The sequence below is a fragment of the Melospiza georgiana genome, chromosome 21, assembly GCF_028018845.1.
Source record: "Melospiza georgiana isolate bMelGeo1 chromosome 21, bMelGeo1.pri, whole genome shotgun sequence".
Classification (NCBI taxonomy): Eukaryota; Metazoa; Chordata; class Aves; order Passeriformes; family Passerellidae; genus Melospiza; species Melospiza georgiana.
In genome coordinates, this window is record NC_080450.1 from 703,178 (window position 1) to 726,869 (window position 23,692).

The window sequence follows — 23,692 nt, forward strand, 5'->3', positions numbered from 1 at the left end:
CTCTCCGCGGCTCCGTGTGCCCGGCCCGGGCTGGGGATGTGCGAGGCTGGGACCGGAGCGGGGGAACGGCACCGGGGAACGGCGCCGGGGGAACCGCACCGCGTTCCCTGCGGGCTCCGTGCCGGCCGAGGCCCCTCCCGGCCCGGGCTCCGCTGCGCCTGGAGCTGCCCCGAGAGCACCGTGAGCGGAGCTCAGGTGAGCGCCCGCACCTGCGGGACCGGGACAGGGGCAGGGACCGGGGCAGGACCGGGACAGGGACCGGGGCAGGACCAGAACAGGGACCGGGGCAGGACCGGGACAGGGACCGGGGTAGGACCAGGACAGGGACCCGGGCCGGGCCGGCCTGCGGAGGGCGCTGCGCGGCCGCGGAAGGGCGCGGGCGGCCCCGGGCGCTGCCGTCGGTGCCGCCGTCGGGCGGGAGCCCCCGGGCCGGCCCCAGGCGCGGCCCCGCGGCCCGTGTGAACGGGCCCCCCCGGCGGGCCGGCGGAGAAAGGCGCCATTGTGCGGCCCTTCCTCCCGCTCCTGCCGGCGCTGGCAGCTCCCGCGGCGCGGGGTCCGCGCCCCACCCGCCCGAGCAGAAAAAGGAGGTTAATGAGGACACGGCTTCAAAAAGCCACGAAGCCCCCCGCCCCCGCCGGGGCCGCGCTCGCACAAAGGCCGGGCCCGACGGGCAGGGGCCGCCGCCGCCCGAGCCGTCGGAAGGGCGGAGCGCCGCGGGCCGGGCCAGCGCCGGGACCGGGCGGCACCGAGCGGCGGTTCCCGCGCCGTTCCTCGGACCGGAGCCGCTCGCGGCGGCCGCCGCCGCCCCCTCCGGGCACCGCGGGACCCCCGGGGGGGCGCCCAGACCGGCGACAGCCTCGGAGCCTCCGCCGCCCCCAGCCCGTCCGGACCCGGGCTGCAGGGCCCCCACCCCGCCGGGACCCCCACGGTACCCCCAGGGCCACAAAGGGAAGCCAGACACGTTTCTATTTACAAAGTATATATTTAAACTGACATAAAAAGCAGGTCTCATATGGACATTCACGGCTGGCAGAAGACACGTAGTTAAGCTTCACTTCTGAGACTGAGATTTAGCCAAATCGGTTTTTTGTACAAGTCTTAGATTTAAATAATTCACACGCACGCGCCCGCACACACACACACGCAGGGTACACGGCTATGTACAGACACACGGATACACGCACAGGTACGGCTCGCTCCAGGTGTGCCGGACACACGGACACGGCGCTGGAGCTCCCAGCGGGGCGGCAGCGGCTCCGGGCTCTCTGCAAAGGGAGCGATGCTCCGGCCCCGGCGGCAGCGGCAGCACAAACAGCTCAGCCCCCTCCTCCCTCATCCTCCAGCGACACCGCGCCGGCACCAGAACCAACGCATCGGCTCTTCGTACGAACCAAGTTAAAAACCTCAATTTTACAAAATATGTCTTTAAAAAAAAAAAAATAAAAATGAAAAAGAAGAAAGGAAAACCAAACTGGGAACTGTCAGACACAATGGCTCCCTTTGCACAGCCAATCCAGCATCCTGCCAGGCACCTCACAGCTCCCAAAAGGATGGGGATGGAACCGGGCAAGGTGAAGTTGCCGAAGGGCCCTACAGCAGAGACGGCCCTTGCCCAGCCCTTCCTTCAGCCCGTGGATGCTCCCTGGGCCTTCAGGAGCTCAGGGATGAGGGGCCCTGGCTCAGTCCCAGCCCTCAGGCACTGCTGGGCCCGTGCTCCCCATCCCACTGACAGCCAGAGCAAGGTGTGAGGAGAACAGGGCCACCTGCCCCACCTCAGCCAGCCTCAGCCAGGCCCGGCTCCCTCCCCGTGCCAGGGTGGCCGAGCTGGGGGAGCAGCAGAGCAGGGACACCTCCAGCCCCCTAAACAGTGGCCAAACTGCTGCAGCTCGTCCAGAGCCCCCAGAGCCTCCCTACCCCAGCCAGGGAGGGATCCCAGCTCCAAATCCCAGCCCTGGGACGGATCCCAGCTCCGGATCCCAGCCCTGGGACGGATCCCAGCTCCAAATCCCAGCCCTGGGATGGATCCCAGCTCTGGATCCCAGCTCCGGATCCCTGCCCTGGGGGAATCCCACAGGCAAATCCAGCACCAAATCCACCCGAGGCAGCAGGGCTGCCCCGCACAGGAATACTTCGCCTCTTGGCTATTGTTTAACCACCGCGAGGAAAGGGACATATTTATTGTCTCTGAATGCATAAAGGTGACCCTGGGATTCGTCAGGGATGTGGATATTACAAAACACTTTATCAGGAGTCCTCCAACAGTCTGAAGTAAACTGTGATTGGGAATAAAAATAATAATAATAATAATCCACTTTCTGTAGCAGAATAAAGTAACTAAATATGGGCAGTGAGATGTTCCCTCCCCAACCTCTCTGGCATTTCAGGAATGTAAACAGAGGGGGGTTTTGTTGGGGTTTTTTGTTTTTAGTGGGTGGGGGAACAGAATCAAGCAACCAGACAAAATGAAAACAGATATACTCAGCTCAGTCCCATCTCCCATAACTGCTACGACAACTCTATTAAAGTGCATTTCAGTATCACCCCTCAGGAACCTTACATACACAAACTCCTCTCCTCCACAAGAAAAGGGAATTCAAGTTAATACTCCAACACTTTTAGCCTTTTTATGGATTTCTGCTTTTCCCCGCCCCGACTTTGTAGCAACATGACTTTTTTTGTTAGACTGGAAACACCCCATCCCCAACAACACTGTGAATTCAAGTGCTCACGTCAACTGTCAAGGGCAACAGTCCTGGACACAGCACACTTGATTGTACAAGCAACACCTTAAATCACAATCAAGAAATCCGGGCACTCGGCCCTGCAAGGGAGCAACACGTCCCCCTCCACCATCCATAGCATCATATGAAAAATAATAGTTAAAAAAACCCAGCACATACTTAGCTATGAACACTGTTATGTACACCGGCTCCTGCGGCAGATGCGTGAACTCGTTAGTTCTCAGTTTTATTGTCCTTTCTAGGAGCAACTGAGCAGTCACTGTTGTCTCCATTTAAATAAAACAACTCAGAGTTGAAATATATATATATAGATATATATATATAAGCATTTTTTCTTAAATAACATATTTACATCTAATAGAAAATATAACTCTAGAGATAATCTTTCCAACGAAATGTAAGACATGAAAAAAAAAACAAAACAAAAGAACGAGTTAATGAATTTAGGACAGTTTCTAAATTCTCTCCAGGACCAAAAACAAAAGAAAAAAAATTTAAAAGAAAAAAAAAAGGAGCATAAAAAAAAAAAAAAAGAAAAAAAGAGAGGCCCACCAAGCTCTACCAAGCTTTTGTCTGGATCTGACTGAAGAAAACCCCAGCACCACCTCCACCAAACTCATCGCTTCTCCTTAAAGAATCCTTGGTCCGTGCTGCTCTCCTTGATGGTGACGGTCAAAAAGTTAGAGGTCACGTCAGTTACCACCACCTTCTCCAGGTTGTTGAGAGAGGGGCTCCAGGACTCCTCCTCGGGGTCCCCCAGGATCCTGGCGACGGGGATCCTGGCGATGAGCGAGGGCCGCCCGGCCGGGCCCCCCACGCCGTCGCGGTACAGGCCGCCCACGCTCCCCGGGCCCACGGCGCCGTGCAGCAGCTTGGGCCCGCCGGGGTCCAGCCCCCCCTGCCCCTTGGCGTCCAGAAAGTCCGCGCGGTGCTTGGCCAGGCGCGGGGGGAAGGCCTCGGGGCCCGGCTCGGCGCGGGGGGGCCCGGCCAGGGCGCCGGGCAGCTCGGGCTCCTGCCGCCGGGCCAGCTGGATCACGCTGTGTCCCGAGCCGAACTTGGCCGCCCCCGCCGCCGCCGCCTCCTCCATCTTCCTGGCCTTCAGGTAGTCCCCCACCTTGTCCCCCGGCTCCCCCAGTTTCCTCTTGGAGGCGTCCAGAGTCTCCGCAAGGTCCTTGTACAGCTCCTTCCTGGGCTTCGGGCCTCTCTTTTTGGGGGTCTCCCCGGGCTTGTCCTCCACGCGGATCACCCGCTCCCGGATGCCGTCTGCCTTGGGGGTGCTGCTGCTGGAGCTGCCCTGGGGGGCCAGGGCTATGTTTCTCAGTCCTTCCCTAGCCCGGGACGTGGAGCCCAGCTCCTGGGGGGACCTGCCGGGATACGGCACCCGGATGCCCCTGGAAGAGTCGCTGCGGAACTCATAGGTTTTGGCTTTGGCTTTTGCCTGGGCCTGCAAAGAAGATAAATCACCCGGTGACTTTATTATCCTGCCATCCGGCTGGGTAATTGCAACTTACAAGAGGCCACCTTTGAGGGGAGCATCCTCCGAGGGGGCAGGAAAGGGACCCCTGCCCTGGCCTGGAGCCCTGGCACGCAGGCTCCGGCCTCCTTACCTTTAGCAGGAAGGTTTTGGGCTTGGGGCCTCGCTTTTTGGGCCCGTAAAGCTCCATTTCTCGCTCCCTAGAGGTGTTAAAAGAACCAAAGCTTCAATTCAGCATAGCTACAAGACAGCAACATATTTACAAGCGCAACTGCTACAGCTAGTAAAGGCCTTGTACCTCTCCTCGAAGGCTGCGAGCAGCCGGGCATCCAGGATGTTCTCCTCGGGTTCCCAAGTGCTGTACCTGGGGGCAAGGCGGGACGGAGAGAGGGAACAGAATAAGGAGCCAGGAGGGAGCAAGACAAATAAAATAAAAAACCAGAGGCATAAAGGTTCTGGCTGTGGCACAAAGGGAGAGCAGGGGGTGCAGCCAGCATCCCCCCAGCCCCTGCTGCAGCCCCCCGCGGCCCCACGGGCCACTTACTTCTGCGACCAGCCCTTCCATTTGACCAGATATTCCATGCGGCCCTGCGGATGGGAAGCGAGGGAAATAAATATGCGTGGAGCGAAACCCGCGACAAATCCGCGACAAACCGCCCCGCAACAAAGGTCCCCCCGCACCGCCCCGGGCAGGGAGCGGAGCGCGGCGCGGGGTGTGGGGGGGAGATGCAACAATGAAAAATAACGCGGATTTCACACACACACACACACACACATATGCACGCACACACACACACACAGACACATATGCACACACACACGCACACGCACCCCCCCGGGCGCGGGTTTAACGCCGCCCCCCCCCAAAGGCGCGGAGGGAGGGAGGGCGGGAGCGGCGGAGCGGAGCCCGCCCCGCGGCGGGGGGAGGCAGAGCCGCCCCCAGCGGGCCGGGGCGCGGGGCGCGGGGCGGCGGGGGCGCGGCGGGGGCCCGCCGGGGGGGCACCTACTTTGCGGATGCGGCGCTTGAGCAGGGCCTCGGCCGCGAAGACGCGCTCCCCGACGGCCGAGAGCTCCATGTTTACGCGGCCGCTCGCAGCGCAGGGGCGGCCCCGGCGCAGCCCAGACCATAATACTCCGCCCGCTGACGTCACCGCGCCCCCCCCCCGCGCGGTGGAATATTCCGCCCGCGCCGCATTGGCCCGGCCGCGCCCCGCCCCGCGACGTGCGCCGCGTCCCGATGGGCCGGGGCGGGGCCTGAGGGCACGCCCACCGCCACGCCCACCTGGCCACGCCCACTAACACCGGGCCACGCCCCGCTCGGGGGGACGGTCCCGGGAGCGCGGGAGGGGCGCGGGGCACAAAGGGGGCGCGCGGAACGGGCAACGGGCGCCGCGGGGCTCCGCGGCACCGGGAACGGCACGGGGGTTCGGCGGCGGCAGGACGGTGCCCAACGGAGGTTCCGCCGCGGAATGGGCCTGGCCCGCCTACCGGTGGTCGGACAAAGAGAGCGGTGTCAGGGGTGGGAGCGATCCCGCGCGAACCGCCCGTCACGGTAGCGGGTCCGTCCACGGACAGGCGCGGTCCCGCGTGCCGCTCGGCGCCGCCGCCGTTGCCGGAACGCGAATCCTTCCCGGCGACGCGGACGCGACCGGCAGAATAGGGCACCGCGGCCGCCGGTTTCGTTGTGCCGGCGGCCCCCGGCTGCGGTCCCGGGGAGGGGAGGAGAGGTGACCCGGGGCCAGCGGGGCGACCCACGCGGGATTTGATCCATCTCCCCCGCTATCTGTCAGCAAACTGGCGGAGGAAAGGGGCTGCGCCACGAGGGTGCCAGCCGGTACCGGGAGGCTGCCAGCCGGTATCGGGGAGGTTGTCAGCCGGTCCCCCCACCGGCTCCCCGCTCCGGCTCTGCCTCTCGCCCCCGGCACGGCATCGCGAGACAGCACCTTCTCCCCGAGGCGGCCACGGAAGAACGAGACACGCGCGAGTCGCGGGAAACCGGAGCAGACTCTGGCAGACAGGAGGTCCCACGCGCCCGGTTCTCGCAAGTGGGCAGGGGCCGAACCCGCCCCCCGCGCTGTCGGTGAGGCTCCGGGAGGACCGGGCAGCCCTTCAGCCCGGTGCCGCGGAGCGAAGCCGTTTCCGTGTCCGTGGGCAGCGCCGCCGCTGGGAGCTGCCCCGCGGGTGGGTCGTGCGTGGGCTCCTGCGGCGCCGTTCACGACGGATGAGACCAGACCAAGCCTCCCGTGGGTCTTTCCCTCCTGTCTCCCCTCCGCTGAGGAGCTCGAAGCCGAAGAGCAGTGGGTCTCGGCGACCGCCACGCTCACGAGTGGAAAACCCACTGCGGGAACGGCCGCTGGGATCCGGCTGCGCCTGCCCTCCGGTGAACGAGAGGGCACCCCCAGAGCCGCGCCGGCCTGGGGCTGGGGCTGCGAGACCCTTCCCCGGCTGGGAAAGCCGCCCGTGGGCGCGGGGACCGGAGGGCAGCGGCGTTGTCCCCGAGCTCGCAGTGTTGTGTCCCGGGGATCCTGCCTGCCGCCGTGCCACCCGGGCGGGCACGGACCTCCAACGGCGGACACGAGTGGGGCTTCGGGACTCCGCGGGAAGCGCCGACAGCGGGACCCGCACGGCCCCACGCGGGACGCGGGGCTCGTGTGTCGGCTCTCCGGGGGCAGATCCCTCCTCCCGCCGCCCCCGGCCGAAGTGATATCGGGAGGAGGCGGAAGATTCCCACTCGGCGGCTCCCGTGTACTTCCACAGCACGCCCGAAACCCCGCGGCCACGGGAGCCGTCGCGACACGCGAGTTCTGCGCGGCGTGGCCGGGCCGGGGGGAAGCGCAACCTCCGCGGTCTCCCGGCCCCCGGCGAGCTGCGTCCCGGGAAGTTTTTCGTTTATGTCGAATTAATCGTTGTTAATTAAGGCTGGTCGCGGGGCGACTCGTGAATCGGCGTGGGCGCGGCTCGCTGGAGCCCGTTCCTGGGAAGGTGCTTAGTAGAGGACCGAGCCGGCGGCACCGGGAGCACGGCCCGGCGGGGGAAGCGAGGCTGAGGGTCGGAAGCCGATCGTGTCCCCCCGGCACGACAGCGCCCGTTTCCGTGGCCGTGGGGCCGCCGCAGCCCCGAGCATGTCGGTGTCTGCCCGGCACCTCGTCTGTCGGTGCCCTCGGTGCGCGCTGGAACCGCGGATCCGAGGCCGTGCCGCCCGGTACCGGCGCCACACGCGAGCCCGGAGGGGCCGCGCAGCTCCCGACCGAGCAGCTGCCTTTGCCCCGCCGCCCGCGGCGGAGCCCCGCGGCCACGCGTGGGGGCGCGGAGGGGAGAAGCCGAGGCTGAGGTTCCGGCCGCCTCCCACGGCGGCACCGGCGGACAAACAGCTCCATCCTCCCGCCGGAACCCACGCGGAACCCGCGCGGGGCCGGAGCCGCGCCCCGGTAGAGGTGCGGGGGGGGCAGGCAGAAGGGGAGATGCAAACGAGAACGGAGCGGGGAAAGCAGCGCGGAGCCGCCGCCGCCGCGGGAGAACCGCCCGAAGCCCCCGCGCGTGGGTGAGCGCGGCCGGGGCTGCGGCCACTCGCGGGGGTCTCGGCACGGAAGGAGGAGCGGGACGGAGCTGCTCCGGCCGTGCGGGACGCGGCAGCGGCGGGCGGGACGGTACCCGGGCAGTTCCCACCGCCACCGAACGGTGACCGGAGACCTCCGCGCCCGGAGCCGGCGGCACTGCGGGGCCCCTCCCGCACAACCGGGCCCCCGGGAGCAGGGGCTGAGCCGGGGCTCGGACAGCCTTCCACACTGCCAGGGTCAACGGCAGGAGCTGCCTGGGCGCCCCACGGGCCCTGGGCCGGGTGGGACCGCTCATCCCTGCGGCTCCCGTCACCCACACCCACCCGGGGCCCGGTTCTGGGATCCCGGGACTCGCTGCCGACAAGGGGACAGCTCCGGACCGGCGAGAGCGTGTGCTGCCGCGGCAAACCCCGATTCCGCCCATTTGACCCCAAACCACCCTCTCGGCTGTGGGTTCTACACTCCTCCAGCCACACTCGTGCGATGAACTCCTCGGGGCTCAGAGAGCTGCTGGGCAGCAGAGTGCCCGGCTCCCCCCTCGGTTCTCCCTGTGCGGAGGACACCACAGCAGCGAGTTTTGCAACGAAACCGGGGGGCTGGAGCCCCTCTCGGGGTCGCGCGTGGCGGCGGCGGGGGGAGCGCGCGTGTCCGAGCGCGGCTGAGCCGGGAGAACCGGGCGGGAGAACGGAGCTGGCTCCAAGCCGACCGCCGGCACCACGGATCCCCCGCATCGCAGCGGGGCAGCTCCCCGCCACTCCCGTGCGCTCTGCTGGCCGCGCTTCAGAAGCCGCTCCGTCCCGCGGCCGCTCGTGACGAGGACGACAGGATCCATCACAGCCCCCAGCCCGACCCGGCCCGGTTCCCCGCGCGGCCGGGGATGCCGGTGTCCCTCAGAGACCCCTTCATGCCACGGTCGCGTCCCAGCGTGTCCCCATCTCCTGGGCGATCCGAGCACGGCCCCCACGCTGGGACCGCAGAGTGGAGAGGGGGAAGAGCAGGTGGCCCCCGCAGAACCCCAAAACTTGCCCGCCCCCGAAGCGATCCGGACCGGACTGTCCCGGGAGAGGCATCCCGCAGCCCGGGTACCGCCGCGCAGGGCAGAGCACGCCCCGCAGCCACTTTCCACGCGAGCTCCCTGCTAGCGTGGGCACTCCCCTGCACACTCGGAGAGGGCAGGCCCGGATTCCCGGTCAGCCCAGCCGCCCGGTTCGGCTGCGGGTTTCTCCCGGTTCGGTTCCGCGCCCGAGGCACGCAGGAAAACTCTTCTCTCCCCCGGTAGCTGAATGGAGCCGGGAGCAGCATCGGCACCTCGCCGCCCCACGGACCGGTACCGAGCTGTGCCAATGGGGGGCGAGGACCCGGGACCCCCTGGCACCGCCGGCACCGCCAGCTCACGGTGCTGTCCGAGACCGGGGGCTCAGCCCGGCCCCCGAGACGCCGCCTTTTCGTTTCCGAGCATCTCGGGAACAACTGAGGAGACAGCAACCGGCTCCGAGCTGCGGCACCGCTACCGCACAGCGCCGCGGGGCTGCTGCCGGGCAGCGCGGGGTGTCCGGTCCGAGGAGGGGACATCTCGGGTGTGCCCATGCAGCGGCGACGCCGGCGGTCCGCAAGACCCCGGAAATTCCCGTGCAAGTTTTCGTGTCGAGTGTTTGACATCGAATTCATGACGGGGCAGGGCTTCCCCGGCGGTCCCGGAGGGGACGTGGCGGCGGGAGGTACCGTGCCCCCCCCGGACACGGCTCGGGTCTGGCCGACGCCTGGGAGGGCACCGAGTACGGTTGCTGCCCTTTCTCCGGGCACCGAAGGGAGCTGGCGGAGCCACGGAGGGATCTCGCCGTGGACGGACACATAGGGAGCGAGAGGATCCCGGCTTCGGGGACTCCACCGATCACCTGGGCAGAGGAACTTCTCTCCGCCCGTTCGATCGTTATTGCCCGGTTACGGAGGCTTCGGCCGGTCAGCGAAACGACCGCCCCGAGGAGATGCAGCTCGGCGCCCGTCCCGCTCGGGTCCCGCCGCCGCCCCGGGACCGAGCCGCACATCCTCCTCGGGGCAGTCGGTACCGAGGACCGTGGCGGCCAAACCCCTCTGATGCTCCGCGGTCCCGCCCGGGAGGCGGCGGGCGCAGCCCGGCCTCGTCCCGACGGTGCCGCTCGGAAGCGCTGCATTCATTTCCCGGCGCGTCCCCGCCGGCCCGGTGAATTCCAGGTGCTTTCCATAGGTGGCACCGTCCTCCTGGAAATGGCGGCTGCGGCCTCCGCGCAACCGGCGGCGTTCCTGCCACCCCAGGGGGGCACTGCCGCCGCCTCCGCCCGGGCCGCCCCCCGCACCGCCGGTTCAGCGGGGCGGAGCGCCCGCAGGAGCCCCGGGAGCTGTGCCGGGCCCCGGGGCGAAACGCGGGGCTTTTTCCCTCTGCGGTGCCCGCGGCGGAGAGAAGGCGCCGTTCTTTCAGCCGCACAGACCCACGAACGCTGCGGAGTCTCCCGCATCGGCCGAGCTCGTGGGAAAGCCCACGCGAGTCCCGCAGCCACCGGTTCTTGGGGCGGCGTGCCCTGAGCCCCGCTCCGGCCAGACCGAACGGCGGAACCCCCGCGCCGTTCCCTGCGGGGAGAGCCCTCGGAGCGCCCCGACGGCAAAGCGCCCGCTCCCGGTTCTCCGGGCGTGCCGGCACATACCGGAACCCCTCGGCACCCCCGGCGCGGCGGTTCCGGCGGGTCCTCTCGAACCGCCCGGGCGGGGAAAGCGCCGCTCCCGGGGGCGGCGGGCCGGGGGGCGTCGTTTATCGCCCGCTTCAGGCTCCGAGCGCTCCGCACAAAAGATCTTTTGTTCCCGGGGGTTCTGAATTTGCTCATTATTGGTAGGAACATAAACACGAGCTGTTTGCGGATGGGGAGAGGGAGGAACCGGCTCGAATACGGTGTGGGGCGAGGAAACGGGAATGTTCTGGGGTATTCCCGCACCCCGTCTAGCCGGCGCGTCTCCGTGCCGCCGGCTGCTGACCGCGCAAGGACGGCACAAGGACGGAGCGGATCCGGCCCTGCAGCGGCCAAGGGAGTGTCACGCGTGGGCAGCGGCCACGCGAAGGCCCCGCCAGGGCGGGACAGATCGCTGAGCGCGGCCCAGCGGCTCCGGCGGCCACGGCCCCGCCGCGGGGGGAACCGCGCTGGGATGTGACAAATGAGACGAAGTGCGAATCGAGCCGCCCGGGGCTGCCGCTACCCCCGTCCTTCACCCAGTCCAGCTCTGTCCCGGCTCCGTCCCCGCCCGTTCCGACCGCCGTCGCCCGCTCGCGCGCAGCCCCGCGACTCCGCTTTTAACAAAAGCAATTAGAGGTGAAGCGCCGCTCATTTGCATTCCGCTTAATGACCGGCGGTGGTTTCCGCGGGGCGGGCGGGGTCCGGCGGCAGCGGCGGGCCCGGGCCCGGTGGGGCGGGGGGCGCGGCCCGGCCCCGCCCGCGCCGAAGCCCCGCCCCCGGCCCCGCCCCCCGGGCCAAGGCAGGTGCTGTATTTAGGATCATGCCCTTATATGGTGATGCGCGCGGCGCCCCGCGGACAGCGCGCACCATATAAGGCAGCGGTGCCGGGGCCCGGGTGAGCTGGTGAGCGCTGATTGGCCCGCCCGTATCGCAGCAACGGCTCGGGGGGGGCAGCGGCCCCGCGCCCCCCCCGCCCCGGCCGGGACCCCCGCGGGCACCGAGCGGGAACGCCCCGGTCCCACGGGAACACACCGAACCCACGGGAACATCGCGGTTCCACGGGAGCACCCTGGTCCCACGGGAACATCCCGAACCCACGGGGAACACACCGAACCCACGGGAACGCTCCGGTCCCACGGGAACACACCGAACCCACGGGAACATCCCGGTTCCAGGGGAACATCCCGGTTCCAGGGGAACGCCCCGAACCCACGGGAACATCCCGGTTCCAGGGGAACATCCCGGTTCCACGGGAGCACCCCGAACCCACGGGAACACCCTGGTCCCACGGGAACACCCCGATTCCACGGGAACACACCGAACCCACGGGAACACCCCGGTCCCACGGGAACACTCTGGTTCCACGGGAGCACCCCGAACCCACGGGAACATCCCGATTCCACGGGAACACCCCGACCCCACGGGAACACCCCGAACCCACGGGAACACCCCGGTCCCACGGGACACTCCCGGCGGGATCCCCCGACCGTGAGACCCCCACCCGCCCGGTGCCGCTGCCGCCTCGCCGCCCCTTCCCGAGCCGGGACTCCCCACCCGCCATCTCGCCACGGCTCTCCCGTGGACACCGACGGCACTTGGGAGCCCACGGCGCTCCCGAAGTGCGGCGGGACCACCGCTCCTCTGTCTCCGCAACGCGGGGCACGGAGGAAGCCGTCCGTGCCTGCCCCACTGGCGGCAGAGCACCCGGAGGGACCGCGGGCAAAGACAGCCGGCGCGACGGGGCGGTCCCGTTGCTCCGCGGAGCGGGACCGTGCGTGGGAAGGGGGGAACGAGTCCCGGCGCTGCACGGGCTGCGGTGACCCCGATCTGAGGCACAGAAATCGGGGACTTTGCGGACGAGGGCGGCCGGGGGACAACGCTGGGCGAAGCATTCACAGAAGGCAGCGGCGCGGACGCGGTTCCGCGCTCGCGGGCGCCACCCGTGATGCGCCCCCACGGCGGCAAAGCGCCCTCGGTGTTCCCCCGCCACGGTGCGGACCGGCCGCGGGGGAAGCTTCTCCCCCTCTCCGGTGGGGAAAGGGCTCCCCCATCTCGGCCCCCACAATCCCGTTTTCGGGACATCCCCTCTCCCCACAGACACCCGCGAAAGGTCCGGCGGGGAGGGAACTCCGGCAGCGCGGGCGACAGCCGCGCACCCACGCGTGTCCGCTCTCGCCCCGCGGGCAGGCTGCGGGGAGCCGCCGCCGTGGCGGGCGGGGGGCGGCGACACGGTGCGGCGACACCGGCTCGAGTTTTCGTTGCGGCTTCGCCGTGGAGCCGATGCGTGGCCAAGTCGTGGCCGCACGGTACCGCGTGCCCGCGCCCCGATTATATATCTCTGTTTTATTTTATTTTATTTTATTTTATTTTTATTTTTATTTTATTTTAAACCGAAAGCAAAACCGGCCGCTGCGAGAGCGGCTTCGGGGCTGGTGCCGCTCCGGCGTGTCGGGCTGCGGGCGATGCCCGGCCGCCCTTCCGCCGCGCCCCCCGGGGCTCGGAGTCGCCGCCGCTTCGGCGGGCACCGGGCGGGGGCTGCGGGCACGTGCACGGCGGTGCGGGCCGGGCGCGCTCGGGGGGGCTGCCCCGGTGCCCAGCGCGCCGCAGGTGAGGCCGCGCACCGGGCACCGCGGGCTCTGCTCCGCTCCCGCCGCCCTGCGGAACCCCCGCCCGTGCCCCGCGCCGCCTGCCCGGGGCTCCCCGGGGGGGGGCGACGGCTGCGCCGCTTCCTCGCCGTCCCCCCCACCATGGCAGGATTCAGCGGGCTCCGCCGAGCAGCCATTTTCTGCAGCTGCTTCTCCAGCAGAGCTCAGCCGGGCGGCGGCACCGGGCGGCGACGCAGCCCCGGGGACCCCCGCCCCGCTGCCCTCCGCCGGGACGGGCGCCCCGAGGCCGGGCGGGCGGGGCCGGGGGTGGCCGGGCTCCGCCGCAGGGCTCGCCGTGACAATCCCACCCTTTCCCCGCCATTTTGTTACCGTGCTGGCGTTTTCCCAAAGCAGACGCAGAGCGGGAGCCTTGGGAACGGGCCCCCGTTGTGCCCGGGCGGACGCCCCCCGCCACCCGTGTCCCCGTTCCGTCCCACCCCGGCCGCGCCGCACCTGGCAGCGGGGCCGGTCCCGGGACGCGCGGCCATCGCCGGCACCTTCCTACCGGGATCGCCCCGCTGCCCTTGGCGCCCGCGGCACCGAGGGTCGCGACTGCCCGAGTCCATGCCGGACCCTGGCACACGGGGCTGGCACCGAGTCCCGGGCCCCGGCCCCAGGAGGAGGATGGATGCCCTTCCCGGCTTCCCTTCCCGATGGAGCGGGGACGCGGGGCTGCTCACCGCCTTCCGCCCCCCCTCATGGGCAGCGGCGGTGCCCTGACACCCGAGGGGACAGTCCCATCGCGGAGGGCCCGTCCTGGGGCCGTGCCACCCGGCACAGCGCCCTGCAGCCCTGCCCGGCTCGGAGCCGATCCCGGTGGCGGTCCCGGCTCCCCGCGGGACCAGCCCAGGCTCCCTCGCGGGAAACCCGTGGGGACAGTGGCTGGCCAACGCGAGGTCGAGCATCCCGTCGGGGCTCACGGCACGGCCAGACCACCGGGGAGGGTGGCAGGGGGACAAAGGGAGGTGACGGGACGAACCGCGGGACAGCGCTGGCGGCGCGGGACGGGCGGGCGGGACAGGAATGCCCCGACGGGGGCGGCCGGTCCCTCCACCCGCGCGGGGCTGATGAGCCCCTGCTTGACACCAAGCACGGAACCCCGCGGGTGGGTGCAGGCCCTGTCCCACGGCTGCACTCCCGGCTCGGGGAGGCATTCCCGGCTCGGGATGTGGCACTACCGCGGGACCCCGGCGCGGCGGCCGCGGATGCCCCGCGCGAGTGGGAGCGGAGCGCGGCGGGGCCGGTGCGTGCCCCGGGCTGGGCCTCCGGAGCCGAGCGGCGGCGGAGGGCGGAGAAGGAGCTGGGAAGGAGGGGGCTCCTGCAGTGCTGCAATGCAGCGCCGCGCCGAGCCCGCCGGCCCGGCCGCGCTCCGCCGCCCGTCACTGCGGCAATGCGGATGGAAGCCCCGCCCGGGCTGGGCCGAACCGGTCCGGCCATCCCCCGCCTGCTCGGGCCGCGCCCTGCCCCAGGCGCGCCGGGCTGCCGCTCTCCCCCGCTTCCTCGGCCCCGTTTCGTTTTCCTCCCGCCCCTGCCGGGACCGCGGGACGTTTCCTCCCGCGGCGGGACGCAGCCGGCTCGTGTCCCCGGCATCGCCTTGTGTCTGGGGGCTCGCAGGGACCCTCATCCTGAATGCCGGCGGACGCCCCCAGCAGCCGCCCTGGGAGCCCCTCCAGCACCCCGGCTTCTCTCTGCGTCTCCCCTCGACGCCGGCAGTTGCGAAGCCCCCGGTGCTGCACCCACCGGGGCGGATCCCTGGTCCCTGCCCGGCTCCGTTCCAGCCTCTCCCGGGAGATTCTCGTTCCTCCCTGCCTGTCCTCCGGGCCCCCAGGGTCTCTCCTCCCTGTCCCCGCTGTCCCCTGTGCACGGTCCAGCAGCAAACAGCGCTGCGGGGCCCCGGGCGGGGTGGGGGTCCCACCTCGGCTCCCCTTCCCCGTCAGACCCCCGGAACTGCAGCACCGCGGCCGCTCGTGGGAGCCCCGGTGAGGGGAGCCCCGCTCCACCGCCGCCTCTCCCCTCCCGTGCGCGGTGATGTGCGGGCAGCGCCCGGGAGAGAAGGCATTATTCGCCTTGTAACAGCCGCTGATAAAGGCACAACCCAGCAGGGCACGGCGGACCATGAGGTGCATAAAACATCGGGGCTTACGACTGGGGGGCCACCACAGCCCCCCACTGCCCGGCCCTGTCCCACAGGCTCTGGATCACCCCCTCTCTGTTCGGCTTTTGCCGCAGCAACCTGGGGCTGGATCCAGGAACGCTCTCCCGGCCATGCCAGGCAAACCGGGTTCTGCCCTCCCACCTGGATGGGTTTTTTCTGACGCGGTGAAAATGGCACCGCATTCCAGCTCCAGCTCCTGCTGGTGCGGACTCAGCCGCTGGATCCTGCCGTGTCTGCATTTACTGGATTAAAGCTCAGCCGAGCCCCTGAATTTCTTCCCTGGGAGAACTTTTCGGGCTGATCCAGATGTCCTTCCCCTTCCCCTCGGGAGCCCGGGCACCCCCGCGGCTCCCCCTGGGGCTCCCCGCGCCCCCCGCCATCCCCGCGTCTCTGCCCGACTCCTCTCCAATATTTCACTGTCTCTCTCAGCTACCGGAGGCTGTTCCACGCGAAAGCGGGCTCACCAGTGCCACACACCGACAGCACCGCTCCGCCTCCTCTCGCCCGCGCCCGCGGGGAGCCCTCACCGGCGCCGGTGCCGCCCCTGTGCCTGTCCCGGTCCCTGTCCCTGTCCCTGTCCGTGTCCCTGTCCCTGTCGCTGTCCGTGTCCCTGTCCGTGTCCCGGTCCCTGTCCCTGTCCCTGTCCCTGTCCGTGTCCCTGTCCCTGTCGCTGTCCGTGTCCCTGTCCCTGTCCCGGTCCCTGTCCCTGTCCCTCTCCCTGTCCCTGTCCCTGTCCCTGTGCCTGTCCCTGTCCCGGTCCCTGTCCCTGTCCCTGTCCCTGTCCGTGTCCCTCTCCCTGTCCCTGTCCCGGTCCCTGTCCCTGTCCCGGTCCCTGTCCCTGTCCCGGTCCCTGTGCCTGTCCCTGTCCCTGTCCCTGTCCGTGTCCCTCTCCCTGTCCCTGTCCCGGTCCCGGTCCCTGTCCCTGTCCCTGTCCCTGTCCGTGTCCCTCTCCCTGTCCCTGTCCCGGTCCCGGTCCCTGTCCCTGTCCCTGTCCGGGTGCCACAGCTCCCGCTGGCACCGAGAGAGCGGCGCTACACGCGGTGCCCGCCGCGGAGCTTTGCTGGAGCTCCCCGGGCAGTGCTGAACGTGCACCCCTGAACGCAAGCCGGGTGCTGGGGGGGTCCCCGTCCCCCGGGCAGCCTCAGCCCTGACTCCTCGGCTCCTCCTGCCCTGGCTCCTCTCCGGGAGCCTCGGGAGCCCTCTGAGAGCTCTCCCTGCCCCGGCGGGGGAAGGTCCCGGGACCCCCAGGGGTGGCTGAGCCCCCCAGCCCCGCCCCGAGCGGCTGCCGGGCCGGTTCCCTGCAAAGCCCCCGCTCATCGCAGCCCCTCCTGCGGCCGAGCCCCTCGCGGGACGCGGTCCCAGCACCCCCACGCAGGATCCCCGCCCCGCGGGGACCCCCAGCTCTCAGCGGGCTGTGCTGGGCCCCCGGCTGGCCGCTGGAGCCCGCGGGCACGGGGGGCTGCTGGTCCCGGCCCCTGAGAGCCCCCCAGCTCTGCGTCCTGCTCTGCCTGCGCTTGGGACGTGGCACCAGCGGCCATTCCCAGCCACGGGGACCGCGGGTGGCGAGGGGGGAGGCACGGGGCAAAGGCAGCAGGAAAGAAAGCGGAGTTCAATTTGACAGCCCGGGAGCACAGAGACAATGCCACGGCCGAGACTTATTTGTCACATACTCAGGCATGAGATGGAAGGAATTCATTCCTGTGATAATGCTCGTCCCTGCTCAGCCGCTGCTGCTGAACCACAAATTGCTGCTTGCAGCACAAAATATGGAAATGGAATATATCAGATTAGACGCCTTCTTGCTGGGGCTCTGCTCCAGGAGTTATTTCTAAGTCCTGAGAGTTAAAGCATCTTCAAGCAGCAGAGCATCAAACCCTGAGAAAGTGGGTCTGCTTCAGGTGGCGGAGCTACAAAAGGAAGAACGCCAGGAAATCGGCGACCGTGGAGCCACTGAAAGATTTTTCGGAGCAGAGAAAGAGACACCCAGGGAGGGCTCTTCCCACCTCGGGTTAAAAATGGCTCAGGGTCAGGTTGAGCCCTTAAACTCGAGATAAGGCATCGTTCCAGCAGCCGCCGGGAGAGGGGCGGCCCCGCTGCCGTCCGAGCGCCGCAGCCTCCTCTCTGCACAAGGATGCCCGGGTTTGTGTGCTGCTGCTGCCTTCGTGTGCCGAAAGGACGCGGGCGGAAGGAGGGCAGTGTCACAGTGGGCTGGATCCAGCGCACATTCCTGATGCTAAAATGACAGCCTGGCTTGCACCGCACGCCGAAATGGGTGGGAGCAGCGGGGACAACGCTTCAGCCTTCATTTTCAGCCGTGTGGAAATACTAACGTGTGAAAATTAACGTTTCCAAGCATATGTGAATATTACCATTTATTTGTGTTTTGAGATGCTTCGGTGGCTCCTTGATACCGAGCAAACTTCCCCTCCCCTAACCTTGTATTTGGTATTTATAAGAACCTGGCGCTCCATTGTTTTTTTCTTCCAGACAAAATATAAAATGTTTCTTTCCGAGGGTCCCCGAACTTGAGGAGCCCGTTCCCCTCAGAGGCACCGGCAGTGGGAAGGGGTAAAAGGGATGGGGCGGCACCAGGTCAGAGACCCAGAAATTCAGAGGGGGACCCCCTAACCCTCATCTTCTGAAACACCATGCCCAGCCCGTCACAAAGGGCATTTCCAGCGGCTCGGGGCCGCTCTCCCAGTGCCGGGGCCGGGGGCTGCTCGCTCCCCGCGTTCCCCGCGTTCCCCGGGGCGGTTTGGCTTCTCTTTCCTGGGACGAGCCCGTTTGGCATGGCACAGCCCGGGACCAGCCCGTTTGGCATGGCACAGCCCGGGACCAGCCCGTTTGGCATGGCACAGCCGGGACCAGCCCGTTTGGCATGGCACAGCCCGGGATCAGCCCGTTCCGCCTGGCACAGCCCGGGACCAGCCCGTTTGGCATGGCACAGCCCGGATGAGCCCGTTTGGCATGGCACAGCCCGGGACCAGCCCGTTTGGCATGGCACAGCCCGGGATCAGCCCGTTTGGCATGGCACAGCCCGGGACCAGCCCGTTTGGTATGGCACAGCCCGGGATGAGCCCGTTCCGCCTGGCACAGCCCGGGACCAGCCCGTTTGGCACGGCACAGCACGGGATGAGCCCTGCCCGCCTGGCACAGCCCCCGCCCGCTCCCGCCGTGGCCATTTTAGCCCGCGCTCGCCCCCGCCGCTGCCGCAGCCCCGCTCGCCGCTCCCGCCGCTCCCTCGCTCTCTCGGCGGCCGCGGACGGTCCCGCCCCGGGGCTGGCGTGGCGATGCCCACGCGGTTCCGCGGGACGTGCTCCGGTCCCCCCGGCTCTCCCCCCGCCAGCGGCGGCACCGGGCGGGCGGGAGGGGAACGCTGAGCCCCGAATTGCTGCTCGCAGCTCTGGGAGCTGCCCCGGGGCTGCGGGAGCCGAGGGACAGCGTGTGACATTTGAGTCATCCTGATTTTCCTGTCCTCGTGTTCCACACACGAAGTGACACCTTGCCCCGCTGGGCATCCCCCTGGCCCGGGATGCCCGATCCCTTTCCTGGGGCTCATTTCACAGCCATTACCAAACACCGCCATCCCTTGTCCTGGACGTCCCACGCTCATCCCTGCTGAGGACAAAGCCCAGGGGCTTCCCAATTCTCGAACACGAAAAATTCCCAGCCAGAATTCCTTGCTCAGCGTAGTCTTCATATCGAAATTAAATACACGTTTGTTAAAGCTCCCATCAGCTCAGACCTCCATCCAGGCTTCTGTTAATGCATTTTCTAATAATATCCAAGCCCTCGCCCTGGCTGCTGCAGCACAACACCTCTGAAAGGTTTGGTTTATCCCTTTCTCACCTCCAACTGAGACCTGAGTGAAGCAGCTCTCCCTTCTCTGCCGTGGAGCTGTGTCCACATTCAGGCCACGGCAATGCCCAAATTCCCTGGAAACGGGAGTGTGGCCATGCCCCTCTCAGCAGCCCCCTGGGACAGAACCTGGCAGAGCTCAGCCCCGCTGTCCTGGCCGGGGCAGCTCCTGTCCCGTGTCTTGGGCAAGGGCGCTGCTGTTTGACAGGGCTCCCGGAGGGTTGGGCACCCCGGAGATTTGGCGGTCGGTGATGGAATTTCCGTGTCCCACCCCGGAGGCTCGGGGCCAGCAGGGCGGCACAGGGACAGCAGCCGGGGTGCTCCCGCTGTGTCACACAGCGTGCTTTATGTGCCTGCTCCTTGGACAAAAATAAATCTCCGCGTTTGCAGTTTGCTTTAAGCTACATCAAGGTGTCAGCTGAGCTGACGGCTGCTCTGAGAAACGACCTCAGGAGTGCTGGCAAATGGCTCGGGGTGAGCCTGGGAGCTCGCCCTGACTCGGGGGGCACCGGCGGCTCCCAGCCCGCGGGGAGGAGACCCCGGCCACCCTCAGCCCTGCCGGGGCCTGGCCCAAGCCTCCATCACTGCAGAGAGCCCCATTCCTCTCCCGTTTGCACCCAGAGGTCTGTCCTGCAGGGGCACCCCTGCAGTGAGATCCCTTCAGTCACACCCCTGCAGTGGCACCCCTGCAGTGAGATCCCTTCAGTCACACCCTGCAGTGACACCCTTGCAGTGAGATCCCTTCAGTCACACCCTGCAGTCACACCCCTGCAGTGACACCCCTGCAGTGACACCCCTGCAGTGGCACCCCTGCAGTGGCACCCCTGCAGTGACACCCCTGCAGTGACACCCCTGCAGTCTCCTCACGCTGCAGCTGCACCATGGGTCCCTCCTCCCTCCCCAGTCCCTCTTCCAGCCCATCACCAACCTCTTTCCCTCCCCTGGCAGGCTGCACACACCTGGCCACAGCCACCCCTGCCCCTGTCTCTTGTCCCCCTCTCCTGTCCCTCCCTGCAGCAGCCACGGGGGTCCCTCCTGGGGAGTGCAGTGAGGGTCCCTGGGAGCTCAGCCCCCGTTTCCATCCAGCCTCCTGCTCACAGAACAGCTCTGCCCTGCTGCTGCCCGAGCCTGGGCCGTGCCTCAGGCCTTGGTGGGTCAGGCAGCGCTGCCCCAGCCACATCCTGTGTGTGAGAGGGGTGAGATGCTGCAGTTTGCCTGCCGTGGGATGCTCCCCAGCTCAGGGGCAGCAGGAGCGTTCCCAGCACAGGGGATCGTCAGGAGCCGCTCCAGAAGGCTCTGGAAGCGCCTGGAGAGGCTCTGGGCTGTGCTGCCCCTGTGCAGCTGCCTTCCTCTTCTGGTGCAAACGTAAACAGAGCTGTGTCCTTGTGGCCGTGTCTGACAGATCTCACACGAATCTGGGCTGAGTCCAAATGATTTTATCTGTGCAGAGACTGAGAATTTCCCATTACCAGGCTTTTCTGACTGCTCAAACCAGAGGCAGCCCTGTGGGATGGGGGAGATGGGGGAGCTCAGGGCTGGGCTGAAGTGGGGAGCCCCCTCTCCATCCCCTCCCAGTTGTCCCAGTTTGGCGAGGGCTGCACCTCCCACAGCTGCTCTGCCACACACAGGGACACCAAGCCCAGCAGAACCCAGTAACGCCCTCAGTGGCTGCTGGATCAGCCCCACAGGTCCAGTTTTAGGTGAAATTGTTTGTAGCAGCTGGGTATGGCTGTGCTCAAAGGGGCAGGCATAGAAAAACATAAACCAAGCAGTGGCCTTCCCTCCCAAAAAGTGACCATGAATGCTTTACCTGGTGGCTTTACCGTGGAGGATGGCTGCTGAGATCACCACACCATCACCTCCTGACACTGCACAGCAAAGCCAGAGAGGAATGGGAAAATAAAGGAGAAATGTCACAAACTGCACACAGTGGATGCATGGAGAAGCTGCCCCCACCCCCATGTAAGAGCACTGAGTGCCCCAAGTGCCAGGGAAATCTTCCAGTTCCCACTGCATACACCCACCTCCACCCTCTGCCCTCCTTGAGAAGCCCCTCTCCCATTCTCAGTCTGGATCCATTCTCAGACTGGACTTCCCAGCTCCCACAAGGCTGTTTCTCACTCTGATTAAAACACATCAGCTCTGCTTTGTGTTTAATGAGACCTTCTTCATCACAGCATCCTCACACCACGGAGGGAGCCCTTCCACCCAGCCCTGGGGCCCACACTGCCCCTGTGCCAGGTCGTTGCCTGGGGATGGCGTTTCCATCACTTTCCATGGAGCAGGGATCCCGCTGACACCTCCTGAAACCACACAGGGCCACGGCAGCTGCTGGAGATGGGCTGGATCCCAGCCTGGTGCTGGTGCCACCATGGGGAGGGGAGAAAGGGTCAGCACGGAGCTGCAGCCCCTCCCTTGCACGGCCCTGCATCCATCAGGCCCTTTCAGAAGGGCTCAAAGACGAGCACAAATTCTCCTTTTACATCAGCAAATGTTTGTCTGGAATAAATCCAAACCAAGCAGAGGTTAACACATTCCTGGGAAATACATTAAATGTAGCACGCACCAGCCTTCCTAATGGAGCGTGGTGACGCTGCAGCTCGCCCTGGATCACTCTGATAACCATTGGAAGTCACCGTGGACTCCACATTAATTTGCTCAGTAACAGGCATTTAGGCTTGATGCATTTACTGGGGAGAAAGAGGGTGGCAGAATAAGTAATTCATATCCCAACATTTCATCTCTCCCGGCCACCCGGCCCAGCGAGGGAAGGGCGCAGCTTTTAAACCAGTAACTACTTATCACACCTCTCGCAGCACAGGAAGCTGCTGGAGCCGTGATAAACACGATCAAACTATTAGAGTAACACGTATCTGGCCGTGAGGCTTCCGGGAAATGGTGCCTCAAACCAAGCACGGCACAGAGGGAGCCCCAGGGGCTTCTGCAGCCCGGGGTGCAGGGAGGCAGCTCAGAGGGACCGTGCTCCCCCAAAAACCAGCTGCACAACACCCTCCATCTGCAGAAATGCCGATGAGTGGAGCGAACTGCAAACCTGCCGCAGTTATTGAGTGTCCTGAGCCTCGCACACCCATGGGGAAGGGAAGGGAAGGGAAGGGAAGGGAAGGGAAGGGAAGGGAAGGGAAGGGAAGGGAAGGGAAGGGAAGGGAAGGGAAGGGAAGGGAAGGGAAGGGAAGGGAAGGGAAGGGAAGGGAAGGGAAGGGAAGGGAAGGGAAGCTGCCGAGCCAGCTCGCCGTGGCAGCAGCGATGCCCGGGCTCTGGCCCAGAGCCTGCAGGCCCAGGGTTCAAAGACACAACGTGCTGTTTGTTTGTGAGAAGCCCCGCTGGTTTCATGCACCTTTGTGTGGTGAGGAGCGAGCTGTGCCCGGCAGCCGCCCTGCCCCACGGCCCCGCTCCTGCTCCGGCTCCCCTGGCTGGCTGTTGAGCCGCACTTCCCCTTTCATAAATCACATTTTGCATTCTGAGCATGCGTCTCCTCTTCCATGCCATTTTTGTTTTCAGATAACCATTAGCTTAATTAATCAAGGGAAACCTATCATTTCTGACGGGATGCTCTGATCCTGGAGCCTGGGACGGCAGGGAAACTCTCCCCACCAGCCCATCCCTGGTGCAGGATGGGGTTCACCAGCACCTGCCCCGACACTGCCTCTCCAGCACCCTCAGCACGTCACCCACTGAGCTCTGGTGACACGCAGCGTTGATTAAAACCCTCTTAACATTCAGCACAGCTATCAGGCAAAGGTTGATTTCAATCAGAGCTCACCATTTCCACTTGCCCTGGGTGCACCAACCACCAGCTCTGGGGCCTCTGTGCAGGCAGGTGAGCAGTGCCCAAGGGTCCTTTGGCTTTGGAGCACCAACCACAACCAAACCAGGGCAGAACTGAGCTGTCAGCACTGTCCCTGCCCATGGAGCACCTCCCCAGTGCCATTCCCACCTCAGCCTGAGCAAACCCTGCAGCTGCAGCAATGCCCGCAGGCCTTGTCCCACTCGGGCACGAGCCCCCTCTGCTGCAGCTGGGAAATAGCATCCACACACCCAGTGGTCACTTTTCCACCAATTCAACCCAAACTGCACTGGAAAAGTGCTCCAGCTCTGGCATGACTGCTGGCAAGGCCTGGGTTGAATGGCACACATGGGTTCCTGCCGTGACCCACACCTGGCCGGGCGCTGTCCCACCTCCCCACAGACACCACACCAGCCTCGGCTTTGCAAAGGCACAATTACCAAGATGGGTTTGGAGTTTTTAATAACTGAAATGGCACCTGGGAGGCCCAGAGTGGGCAACACAAGATGGAAGGTGATTTGTGCTGTGGGAGCAGCACTGTGCCATGGCTGGACAGAGAGACAGAGAGACACTGACAGCAGGACACAGGGCTGTCCCTCACCCTCACCATGGCTCAGCTATCACTGCAGGCTCCACCTTACCCAAACCAACTCAATTTGCTTCTCACAAGCTCGTGGCTCTGATCCACACACATCAACGTGCCTTCAACAATATTTCAACCAAGACCTCTGCTGGAGGAGACCTCGACTCTGACCAAA

General features: G+C 66.4%; 1 protein-coding gene across 2 annotated transcripts; it reads right to left on the reverse strand.

The window, feature by feature from the left end:
• Positions 1-995: 995 nt before the first annotated feature.
• Positions 996-5,340, reverse strand: CBX8 (chromobox 8). 2 transcript variants are annotated; one of them, XM_058039047.1, is made up of 5 exons: positions 5,223-5,340; positions 4,760-4,803; positions 4,514-4,579; positions 4,349-4,415; positions 996-4,185 (listed from the first exon to the last, which is right to left on the reverse strand). In XM_058039047.1, the coding sequence occupies exons 1-5, from the start codon at positions 5,289-5,291 to the stop codon at positions 3,358-3,360; spliced, it is 1,074 nt and encodes a 357-aa protein (XP_057895030.1). In that variant the 5' UTR covers positions 5,292-5,340; the 3' UTR covers positions 996-3,357. The 2 variants fall into 2 exon arrangements, with proteins under 2 accessions (XP_057895030.1, XP_057895029.1); XM_058039046.1 differs by having other exon boundaries at positions 4,349-4,439.
• Between the last annotated feature and the right edge of the window lie 18,352 nt (positions 5,341-23,692).